The sequence below is a fragment of the Cydia amplana genome, chromosome 8 (genome assembly GCF_948474715.1).
Source record: "Cydia amplana chromosome 8, ilCydAmpl1.1, whole genome shotgun sequence".
Lineage (NCBI taxonomy): Eukaryota > Metazoa > Arthropoda > Insecta > Lepidoptera > Tortricidae > Cydia > Cydia amplana.
Genome location: NC_086076.1, coordinates 6450063 through 6463510, shown reverse-complemented (window position 1 = coordinate 6463510; position 13448 = coordinate 6450063). Strand labels below are relative to the sequence as shown.

At 35.0% G+C, this 13448-nt stretch overlaps 1 protein-coding gene across 11 annotated transcripts in view; it reads left to right on the top strand.

The window, feature by feature from the left end:
• LOC134650185 (3',5'-cyclic-AMP phosphodiesterase) overlaps positions 1 to 13448 on the top strand; it is a 577846-nt gene that overhangs the window by 534559 nt on the left and 29839 nt on the right. For all 11 annotated transcript variants that reach the window (XM_063505091.1, XM_063505093.1, XM_063505094.1 and 8 more), the window contains one exon: positions 735 to 847. In XM_063505091.1, coding sequence (XP_063361161.1) covers positions 735 to 847 — 113 coding nt within the window. The remainder of the gene's footprint in view (positions 1 to 734; positions 848 to 13448) is intronic.

Sequence of the window (13448 nt, the reverse complement as noted above, 5' to 3'; positions counted from 1 at the left end):
TTTCCCGCAATAAATTGATGGTGATTTTGATTTTCAAAATAAATTTGCACAATTTGCAATCGTTGTTCTGGAGTAAGTCTATTCATTGTGAAAATGGCAAAAACGTACTGACCACAAATATCCCGCCAACTGTTAAATTGACAATCACTAGAAACAGTTATGCCAATTTAAAAACCAAACCTCTAAAAAAACATCCGTTATAATCAAGGGTAGTTATTTTCGCCTATGTTTGTAGATATTATTAAGTATAATACGTAATAGAACTCACAAGGAGACACATGTCCCACAAAAAGTGTCGGTATTTATAGCCGAAATCGCGTGACATATAGGAACCTTGCATTTCATTGTCTTATAACTTTAAACGAGCAATTCTTGCATATTTATTTATATATTTCGGGGATCTCGGAAACGGCTCTAACGATTTTGATGAAATTTGCCATATGGGGGTTTTCGGAGGCGAAAAATCGATCTAGCTGGGCCTTATCTCTGGAAAACGCTCATTTTTGAGTTTTTATTTATGTTTTCCGAGCAAAGCTCGGTCTCCCAGAGATTTCACTTTAAACTGAGACGCTTTTTTTCAAGAAACATAATTATGTATTCATTGCGAACATACCGAATGTTGATTGCGAACCGACTCAACTATTAGTGTTCGTCAAGAAAGAAAGTTATAATTTAAATGTAGCCTGTGTAATAGTAAATTACGATGACTGAAAATACTGTTATGTTTGTTACAGACGAGGCATACATGAAGCTTGCTTTGGAAACGGTGGAAGAGCTGGACTGGTGCCTGGACCAACTGGAGACGATACAAACTCACCGCTCCGTGTCTGATATGGCCTCACTTAAGGTAAGTGCATTTCCGAGTCGCGGCCATATTTACTTAACGGAAAATGGATTTTCAAATAACGAATTGGAATGTAAAAGGATATCGTGTGTGGTGATGAATTTTTAAGGGCTGGTTGTTTCGCGCAGAGCTACTTATAAGATAAGATGATTCATCATTGATGAATGTGATTATGGGTTATAAATAAATAAGTGACGACTTATGACAGTTATTATGACGTATCAACGGATTGTGAATGAATCATTGTTTGTATAACTTAACGATGTCTCTCGGCTCGGCGCGTGTTAAGTAAACCTGTGTGTGTCTTTATTGAAAAGTAGTACAAGTCTAATGCACACACGTAGGTACACTAACTACACATAAAAACGATTTTTATTAAACATTAGAATAACTATTTTCAGATACAAAGTGTGATAAAAAAACGTAATATCTAAAACTAATTATGAACAGTGAAACTTGATTAAGTGGGACCTGGATAAGTGGGAAACCTCTATAGCTGGGACTCATGGTACGGTCGCGACACTTTAGCACTGAATTACCTCTGTTAGTGAGATAAAACGAACTTCTATAACTGGGATTTGTTGTTGTGATTTTATTGTCACATTAACCTCTATAATTGAGACAGAGAGTGTATTTTACCTCTTTTACTGAGACTATATTTAAAAGATTACTTTTTCATAATTGTTTTTTTTTAATCTTTTAGGAATTGACCTCTGTATCTGAGATAACGTCAATCTTATGACCTCTCTATTAACTTCGACTTTATTGCATATCAATTTTCGTATTTTTACTAACTCTAGACTAGAGAGTTCCTCAAATTCCTCATTTGCTTAATTGTGTCTAAACGACTTTAAGTTTCATTTAGTTAGTTTAAGTAGCTAAAACTATCGAAACGAAAGCTAAAATCTTGATGAGTAACACGAAAAAACAAAAATTACTTTTCATTAGTACAGTTCTAATACGCAATGAAATCCGTATTAAATTTCATTGAACAAAATCTATCCTTTGTCATTCATTCAAAATAAATTCGAATAAAAATTTAAACAAACAAAAAAAAATATTTAGGGACAAGGATTATTTTACCTTATTTATTTTTAAAGATTAAAACGCATACATAATGTTTACAAAATATCTCTATAACTGAAATATCCTCTATATTCTCACCTCTATTAATGGGACCCTCTGTAAATGAGACAAAAAAATATTTGTACCTGGCTAACTGAGAGCCTGGGCAAGCGGAATACCTCTTTAAGTGAGACAATTTTGCTGGTCCCTTCAAGTCTCACTTATCCAGGTTTCACGTATAAATGAAAAGTAATTAACTACTTAAACTGCTACAATAAATATAAACAAGACATTGAGTCAAACAGATCTGTGTGAATTTTACAATGGTGCATAGGTGCTCATTACAACACTTGTTGTGAATATGCAGGTATAGGCATTTGTTTTGGATTCAAGTTGTGGTCTACAAGTACGGTCGCCATCAGATATATCGGAGCGGCCAAGGTGTTCACAATATCTGAACACGCGCTCTAACGTCCTGACAATAGAGGCGTGTCCAGATATTTATGAGCGCCTGAGCCGTTCCGATATATCTGATGGCGACTGTACATGCACTAAACCTAGAAGATATTGTCACTGGCCTAGTCACAAATTGAGAAAAGCTGTGCCCAACAGCAGAGAGAATAGACGTTAGGTTAGAATGTCAGTCTCGTCCATATTTGTAGTATTATAAAACAAATATAGCAATCTTCTCTTTGTTATCGCGATTAAATGCATTATTCAGCTCCATTGCCAACCGTAAAATTGAATGGAAAAACTCTGTCTAACAAGCGGATTATACACGGCATTGTAGGAGTTATTACGGTTCTGTCGTCTATTTGCCGTGCGATTGCTTTATCCGGAGCCATGGAAAGTTACCGTCGACAAAACACGAATTGGAACTTGCATATTAGCACTTTGCACAGTATATGTGGAGCCTATTATAACGTTAGCGGTACGAACATATCAGTCTGAGAGATCATGAACTGAGATCATGTCTTTGTTGCCTTCTGTATAACATGTGAAATCCTTCCGTCAGCATTATGACATATTTTATGCCTAATATAAGATACAATTTATGTTGTATAAATTAGAGTAGGTACTAAAGTTTGTATAACTGTTAATTATTGCTACTAATAATACAAACTTATATGTACCTAATAATAATGTAATCGACGAACACAAGTGTATCTTGTATATATGTGGGAAATAAATAAACTAGGTATAGGGAAAACGCCTTCTCACTCAAAAACGGGTTTATACGGTGACATATATATATATAAAGTTTGTTAAAACTGATAGGTATTTATACTGGTAAAGTCCAGTTAGCATCAAATACATAGTGACGGCCAAAGTGGCCAAATATATCGGGACACATCCATCATCATCATATAATGTATTTGGCGATTTTATCCATAACTTAGATAATTCAAACAGATTGGATTTTGACTGTACCAATATGAGGCGCCCACTCAATCTGTAAGGAATCTCATATTTAGTTTTGCCAATGTTACGCCGTAGGTATAGGTATTATAAGTATAAAATAATTACGAAGGCAACTCTACACGAGCCGCCCCAGTAATATCGTTGTAAGTAAAAAGTATAAAATTCTAACCCACCATTAGGCTATACCTCAAACATAAACGAGTATTATTTTGGTATGCTATTTATATTTTTATGTGAAATATTATAAAAGCTTCTGACTCGTTAATTCTCCAATAAATATCGAAAATGAAAGAGGTTCACAGTCCCAAATAACTGCTTTATTGACGGTAAACATTTTCTCATTTCGCTGTTTTTTTTACCTACATTTTTATTTACATTGAACAGGATACCTGTGCGATATTGGATATTCGATCTCACATATATAAAGCCCCTTTGAGACGGCAAAAGTTTTAATGATCTCTCGAAAAAGATGGATTAGATCCGCGCTTCAAAGTCAATATCTTGATTTTACTTATTATTCCCTTCACGTCCTATTTAATGAGTTTGTTTGGATTCCTAAGCAAGAGCCCAAGTTTCGTAATAATATACCTATTTACTAAAAAAAATCTATCTGAAGACATTAATGCCGCATCTGCCGTTGAATCTCACAAAAGTAATCTCGATCACATAATAAATTATGTTTAATAAATAAAATTATTTAAAAATAAAAGAGCTACATTTCCGTGATCGTTATGAATACTATCGGTTTTTTTTTTAATTTGCCTATCATCAAAAAACTTTACCTACCCAATTCTCGTCGCGCTTAAACTGTGATGATTATCTTTATCAAATTCACAAGTTTAATTTCTAATCCATATTACCCCGAACGATAACCGGATTCCATTTTTACTGAAATAAAAACGTACTACCTATTAAATGTATTGCCTATTGACCTGTAGGTACCTATATTCTTTCTGTAAATATAGGTAGATTAGCTGGTCCCCGTGACTTTGTACATAATGTTTGCTACCTATTTATTAAACCATTTTCCAAACCTGGGCTAGTCAATATTCAAACCCCATATACCCAGCGCAGGTCTTTCTCTAACCAAAGTCTTGCCTCAAGACAGTGGAGATCGCTTCGCTGAGGTCGGTAAGCGTTCGGAACAACACCTCTATAGGTCGGTACTATTACCGGTGTTCAGATCGATGTGATTGACGTCACAATGCCGCTCTATGTCACCACAATGCATGTTGCAGGGGGAAGTGAAAGCCAACTTGATGAAATTTTCAATAAGAGCAGCCATTTTTTAAATAATGCCGTTTTAAAAAAGTCCATAAAGAAGGTTGCCTCGATAAAAGCTTCGTTTTAAATCTTGAAACGTACACGTTAGCAGATGCTAAAATAGAGTAATTTAAAAATTAGAAACATAAACAATACAAAAATATATAATAATGAAATATATTTATATTAATGTAATTTAATTCTTTGAAGTCCGTAGGTACATATAAAATAATAATTAGCGAAATTTAAACATCAAAAATTATTAAGGTAACTGGCAACCTCAACCGCTGCATATTCGTTTTTTACATACATGTTGTTTTAATGTGAAATTAATAATGAAATAGACATTTTACTCAACCGCATTAAATAAAACGATGGGTAAATATGATATATTTTTAAAAGCACGTTCATTTACTTTAAACTTATTAAGCTCCTTCCTGTTGAACTCTGGCCCTTGAGATATTTATTAACAAAAGCCGGCCGCTAATTTTGTAAGCATATCCTGATATGGGTCTAGCAAATAAATTTTAATTAGGTACCAACCCTACAGTTCTCACAAAGACGCATAAATTACCTTTTGCTTACCGCAAATTCTATCTTTTAGCAACCAGAGTCAAGTAGTTCGTATTTTCATTTAAGAAAACTCCATTTTATTCTGGGTGCCGTTTCACGGTGACGCCGATAAAAAATATTTTATGCCAAACATGGTCATGATTTCCTTAAATATTGTAGGAAGTAACGATAAAGGTAATAGTTTTCTTTATATTTGTGTCAAAGATGGTCTCTAGGGCTGTAGCCACAGAGAATGCTTAATGAGGTTCGTATAAAGCATAAAATATAACTGTCCCGTAACGTTAAGCTTAGATTCAGTTGGGAATATGCTCTTTTTGAGGTTTAATGCCGTATTCGAACTTCAAGATATTCACAAGAGACGACAAGTTAGACAACTAGATCCATTCTAGATACGTTATAGTTTAGATTTCAACTAGTTCTCTTTTGCAGCGCCATTCGCTGCAATGTCACTTTACGTTAGACAGAGTTAGATATCTATTAGATGTGAATTGGATCTCTAAGCCATATCTTGTGGAAATCGTTCAAGAGTATCTCCAGAATCGCGCAAATGTCAAATTTGACAGGTTAGATCTTAAACATATCGTTATCGTATCTTGGTGATGTCTAGAAGATATCTAATAGATGTCTATTACAAAATCCGAATCGGGTCCATAGGCGTGTGCGTGACATTCTATCGTTAACAGTACGGAGGGCACCCGCTAGCCTCGAACAGTGACGTAAATCCGGCTTTTGAAATTATGTGCGACTAGATACAGTTGCGCTCTAACTAGAGTCATTACAGCGATTTAAATATACATCTCAATGTTAAAGATTCTATTTTTACCGCCGCTATTTGTGGACATCATTAAATGTCATCATGCTTCGACCGCCATGTATCAACATTGGTCCGTGTATCGTTGTGGCAGTTCTAGGTTAATGTGAAGACGTCCAACTGCTACTATGTGGAATGTGTGTAAATTGTACTCATAATTATTGCTAGTATGGCGTGGATGCTTAAGTGGTTATCTGCTATGTAAAACATTATTTATTTGTATCCATCAGTTAAGGTTACATTTGTATCCATCACTTAGTCTACAGTCAGATCCAATATTTTTATGGCTTAACTAAGTTTCAAGTAAATTGTTAGAAAAAGGTCATCAGGCAAGTTATTTCAGTTATTGTACCTTGTATTTACAAAATAAATGTTTTTCCCATACAATACTTAGGTATATATATTATATTAGGAAATAGAACTTACTCTCGTAGGTATTATACCTGCACGTGGGTCTCTCGGCTGGGGTCTGCGAATAGTACAGGAGCTAGATATATAGAATAGTAATAGAGCAACCAGCTCTATTTTCACTATGGTAACCAATTGCTTTACCAGCGTTGCCAGAATTTCATGTCGACCTGCTAATAATAATAATCTTATATTGCCTGCCTGTATAACTCTATTCAGCCGAGCCGAGATATTAACGTCAACGTCAAAAATTTGCTAAAGATAGGATATGGATCGGATATGTCAGTGTCAAAAGTGACGTTTCTTCAAACAAAAAACGTTCGACGTCGTATCCGATCCATATCGTATCTTTAGCAAATTTTTGACGTATCCTAAGGTTCGAATCAGGCCGTCAGCTTGTTTACATCTTGTGGAAACAGACCAAAGTTAACAAGCTTTCAATGAAATATGAAGACATGAATCGATTGTAAACTAAAATAACAGACAAGCGTGTATGCAACATAAACAAAAACACGTAATTACTCATAAAATGAAGGTCAGCTTAGGTATTAAATATAATGATGTTATTTAACCAATCCGGCTATATGATAAAGTCAATGACACTCAAGTATTTACTTCACAATACTAACTAAATATGAAACATCCGAAAAGATACCGTAATATGCACTCTAAATAATTCTTAACACCTTCGCTGACGAAATTTGTATAACTCGTAACCATACTTTGCATGGGGCCTTTCAACCCCCTGCCAAAGTGACACAGTGAAACCTTATCACATTGACAATAACGTCAATAATCGTTTAGTGATGTAAATGTAACATTTTTTGACTTAATAAATAGAGATTTCATGATGGATCTTTTCTTGCATGAAGGGAATATGTCCGCTGTCCACTAAAGATACTATAAGATATCATGGTTTTTGTTTTTATTTGTCACTGGACAAGTAGCCCAGATCCTAAAGTGGTTGACGATACATCTTCATATATAGTTACTAGGGCGTCTTAATATGATCAAGGTTCTTGCAAACGACACAATTAGATTTAAAGGTAACCAATGACGATATTTAATTTGGATTGTCTCCAAATAGATTTGTCTATTAATATTGACTAATCATTAGACTTTTAGTTTTAAAGTGTTGTTTGTTCGACGTTCCTTATTTATATCATATGAACGCAGCGCTTACACGGGTATTCTGGCCAAGCAGTTATCGCTACAGAGTAATTCATAAACAAAGCGGCCTTTAAACTTTTATCATAAGTGATACGTGAATCGTGGTACGGAGCCGCGCGGGTCTACGGCCTTGCTACGTCACGCGGCGCGCCGCCCGGGTCACGTAGGCGCCCGCCTAGCTAGTCTGTTTCGTGCCCGCCTAGAGCCCGGCCATGAAGGCGCGCGAGCACAACAACACATCACTACTGCGGGCTCAGCACGGATCCATTTTTATCGACTATCACTATGCCCGTCACTTTCGCACTTACTTACTTGTTAGAACGTGACAGGCGTGGTGATAAACGATAAAAATGCGACCGTGCTACTAGGGCTGGTATAGGTAGATCGTCAGCTTGACATTTATGCGCATAGGAGAGGGCTAATCTCTAACTTAACACTTTATAAACAAAAGCTTTAAGTTTGTAACTCTCGATATAAATGTAACGATCAATTTGTCTCGGAGTTTTCACTTCAATCTAATTTATTTTATTAATTCTAACAACATATACGATTAGAGCTATCAAAGCGCCTTATAGAGGATTCTGGTGACCAGAGGGCTGGCCAATATTTCGCTCGTAGGTAAAATTTACTATGATTTACCTAATTGTATTTTATTGTATGAATATAGGTATGTCAATCTTGATTTGTGTTAATTGGTGCAGGGTTTGATATTGTCTCAAACTTGCCTTAATTAGATTATATTGATCGAGTCTGACGTTGTTGGTTTCGAATATCGCCATTTATAATACGTTATTATGTAATAAATCATATATTTGATATAATTACTTCCATATTACCTATACAACCAGGTCAAATAGTGTGTCCATGAATGCATAAGTAGTTAAATTCAAACGAAATATATCTTATAATTTATTCGATAAAAAATTATCCTTATTAGAGTAAATCATTTTTACATGGTTATTTGATAATATCACATAATCACTACTGGTGATTTAAAATAAAATTTGTTACATATGAAGGATAAAATCTGATTTCTAAATACTAGCTTCCCAAGCGAATAATAATAATCATACGCAAACGTTACTTAGCGTTTAACGTGAAATTTTAGATAAACAACGCGCCTCGAAATACATTTCCTATTGAATTATTGTTTATTTACGTTAAAATTCCTGCTACATGCTAGTCATGCTACACTGACGCAAAGTACGTCCTAGAAGCGCCATTACAAAAACGCCTTTGAGGTAAGGAGTACCTATTTGATTTTAAAACAATGAAAATAGGTATACTTAATCTGAAAGACTTCTAGAGTAAAACTAAGAAATACGTAATGAATTTGTGAAATTATATATAGGTACATATAATTTTATTTTTTAATAGTTGAAGTTACCAAATACGTACACCATGATATCTTAATAACCCTTGTTATAATTTACCTATGAAAAGTGTCAACTTTGACGTTTGTCTATTTAAATCCCAAATACTCATAAGGATTAATAAAGTTATAATTATAAACGTTAACCACAAGCATGCAGCCTGTGCCCGTATATGTCAGGTTTTTTTGGATAAAGGAAACACTATAGTATTTTTTAATTTCGATGGGTAACATGTGTCATCTCATCTTTCTATACAATGTATAACCTAACAATGCCAAACCTCGCAAAATTCTATTGAGATGGCATCTGTCAGCCTACTCATCGGGTTTTAAAAATACTATACCTTTGTGACGATTGTCATACGTATAGATGTTATAAATTTAATATTGTTTACCAGCGTCGTGCTACATTATATCTACATATTTACTTCCAACAGGGGAACACGTGAAACCAATATGATTGCATATCATATTAAATTATATTGATAGGATCCTATCAAGAAAATCATGAGATAAGAGCCACTGAAGGCAAAAGTTACATTGTTCCGATCTACGTCGCGGAACCTACTTTTTAGGGTTCCGTAGCCAAATGGCAAAAAACGGAACCCTTATAGATTCGTCATGTCTGTCTGTCTATCTGTCTGTCCGTCCGTATGTCACAGCCACTTTTTTCCGAAACTATAAGAACTATACTGTTGAAACTTGGTAAATAGATGTATTCTGTGAACCGCATTAAGATTTTCACACAAATAGAAAAAAACAATAAATTTTGAGGGTTCCCCATACTTAGAGCTGAAGCTCAAAAAAAATTTTTTTTCATCAAACCCATACGTGTGGGCTATCTATGGATAGGTCTTCAAAAATGATATTGAGGTTTCTAATATCATTTTTTCTAAACTGAATAGTTGGCGCGAGAGACACTTCCAAAGTGGTAAAATGTGTCCCCCCCCCCTGTAACTTCTAAAATAAGAGAATGATAAAACTAAAAAAAATATATGATGTACATTACCATGCAAACTTCTACCGAAAATTGGTTTGAACGAGATCTAGTAAGTAGTTTTTTTTATACGCCATAAATCCCCTAAATACGGAACCCTTCATGGGCGAGTCCGACTCGCACTTGGCCGCTTTTTTTTATATATTTAGGTTGAAAGTAATTAGAAACATTTGCCGATATCGCAAGCCCCCAAACGCAAAGCTGGTCAAACCGAACTCATGAATATTCCATAGGCCGTACAAAAATATACCTAATTGAACCCAGAATCAAGGGTACCATTTTTATGTTGCTGCATCTTCTGATGTATTGAACAAATGGACCGGCTGGATGACGTCTGAAGCGACCTCAGACGCCGCGCGCCGAAGGTTGACACGAGCTTCCGACAATGGAATACACCATAATTATGTATATTATACAGTGTGTGGCCTACAACACGGGCGAATAATTAAAACGTAGATTCTACTCCTCAAACAATAAAACTTTTGTTCAACAACTTTTTGAAATTATGTAGTCTTAAAATTGTCCCTTTTTCAAACAAACTAAATAATATTTTCAATGTACTTTAAATTCCGTCTAATTGACATTGCCCGTCAGTCTTGTCACCGTACAGGCATAATCAGTTTCGTAATACATTGCGTGTTCGAATAAATTTTAAAGTGTTTTAAAATACAAACCACAAGTTATTTTTAAAAGTCGCTGAACAAACATTGTCTAGTTTGAGGAGTAGAATCTACGTTTTAATTTTTCGCCCGTGTTGTAGGCCACACACTGTATAATGGCTGACATGAAATAAGTTGCTTTATGAATTTCAATTTATTTGGTGTCATATGATATTTTGAAGAGCAGGGTTTCAACTTAATTATAACGGTTTCTCGACAACCTCTCGAAGGTCTGGACCGATTTGAGATCATATTTATTAGGATGTTTTAACCGTTAGTTGCTCAATGCTGATCATAAAGATCATAAAAGATGGAACCATACAATGTTACGTGAAGTCGGTAAATTTTTTATCAATGCTTATTTTCTCATGACTTTTTTAAGATTCTAGCTTACTATTGCTTCATGTCGCTGAGTTGTCTTTTTGTATATATTTTTTTTAGTTAAACACTATCTTTTACAGTACATATGGTGCTACTTTCCCGAACTAGTGGGGGAAATAGCACTTTCCGTGCGCATATCGAAAATTAAAGTGCCATATGTACTGTAAAGCGTTGTACGATACACGTGGTAATAGGTAATTCGCAACTCGTATCGATTTAAAATACTCCCTTCGGTCGTGTTTTAATTTATCTCCACTCGTTTCGAATTTCCTCTTTTCCGCACTTGTATTGTAAATAACTATTAATTTCTTGATGATTTTTAAAGAAATCAGTGATAATGGCCATTATGTAAGAAAGCAAGATTTATAAAAGTAGAGAACATACTTTTCAGTAAAATAAAACGTTGGAAACGAAACCATAATATGAATAGAGGTGTACGGTATCACTACATAGTATAAAACAAAGTCGCTTCCCTGCCTGTCTGACTGTATGTATGCTTAGATCTTTAAAACTACGCAACGGATTTTGATGCGGTTTTTTTTAATAGACAGAGTGATTCAAGAGCAAGTTTTATGTATAATTTGTTAACCCGTGCAAAACCGAGGCGGGTCGCTAGTACCGATATAAACGAAAGTCCGTAATTACGATATGTAGGTATAGAGGTACGTACCTATGTTTGTCGGTAATTGGGAATTTTAAACGGAAAATCCCAACGTCTATTCAGCATTTTTACTATGGTATTCGGAATCGACCTCGCTTCCGTTATATCAATATATGCCTAAATAGTAGGCTGTGACGCGCGCCATCGTCATTACAGTCACGATAGGGGACCGTAGCCAGAAAGTGTAAAGGTTACGAATGACTCAATACAGTGAAATTAATTCTAAATGTAGGTAGTCTGATAAGTACTCGTGTAGTGTAATCAGATTTAATTGATTATGAAATCATTACTTACGGATCCAGGATATCACCTGTCATTAATGATAACTGATAATCTTTAATTTAATGCATAATACCCAGAAGCTAGTTGCGACCATCTGGTCTCCATGCGAAGTGGCTATACCAGAGTCCTGTCACTTTTTTTCTATTCGAAATGCCTAGAATTGGCCATATAGCGAAAGTCGTTTTATGACGGCGACGTCAGGCAATTAGATAATTATGACTATCTGGATACCTTGACTTTTATATTTGAAACTCAACAATATATTCTGCTACATTATAGTTATTAATAAATATGAGAGTTTAGTTCAGATATGTGTTACTCAGTCATGATGGCTGTTTGGTTATACGTTAATACCGCTGAACAGATTTACGATTTGGTTGAAGTTAGCTATTTACGGTAAAGTTTTTAACATAGATTAATACTTTTCTCTGGGGAACCATACATATATTGCAGCATCCAAACAATACATATACGATGTGCAAGTATGAACCATGGGATAACATTCGTATTGGTAAAAATAGACTATCATAAGTAACCGAAGGTATAGGAGCGGTATAAAGTGGCTTCAGAATTGTAGATCCGGTGATCCCGGCAAATATCCGGTAAATTATTGCGTAGTTGGAAGTTCTGTTTGTGAAATAAACAATTACGAGTAGGTATTACTGAGAAGCCTGATGTTTTCATAACTATTCAGACACGACGTTTCACAATAATTGGTTTTGTATAAATAAAGCGGAAATTGGGCTTGCGCTACACGAGCGCTCCCTCCGAACTGTGTGTGCGGATAGAATTTTGCAGCGATTTTATGATTATTATCTTCACTTTACTGAGGAAAAGAAGAAAACCTAAAGAACACGCTTCAATGTTACTCACAAAAATAGAAAGTCAATTACCACGGCCGGCCACGACTGCTGATGTATTACAGATTCTTCAGTACGTATGATTACTGCCATTGTATGTCAAACAAAACACAAATCGTTCCAAATAAATAAATAAACACATTTAAATAAGTTTAAAAACTCTTGGCTGTAGGTAAAACAACTGTAACTATAAAAGATTCAAAAGTAATCATTTGTTACGTAGATACGATTGATGCTGTTTTAAACGGGAGTTTATTTACGCTTTCACGAAACCGTACGTACGTAAAATGTTTAAATATGTCGACACTATGTGTAAATCGTAGGTATTACGTCAGCGTATACGTTTTTTGAAACTTTGATAAGTTAAGTATACATATTGCAAAGATGGTAATAGATAATAACGTATACGTAACGTATTATTGGTATACGGTAACTTTGGAACATAGTCAATGGTTAAAGACAGCTAGTTAATTACCTTGTCAATAGATGAAAGCCTTTCATCCGTACAAGCTTTGCCGCACACATTACATACGCTCGGTAACTCTTGTACATATGTATTACATGAAACCTAGACACTGCTCATATACCTACATGATTTAGGTATTAACGATCCCTTTAACGCTTGGTGTTTACGTAACTTGTAAAAAGACAAGATCCTCAGATTGGGTAACAATTTCATG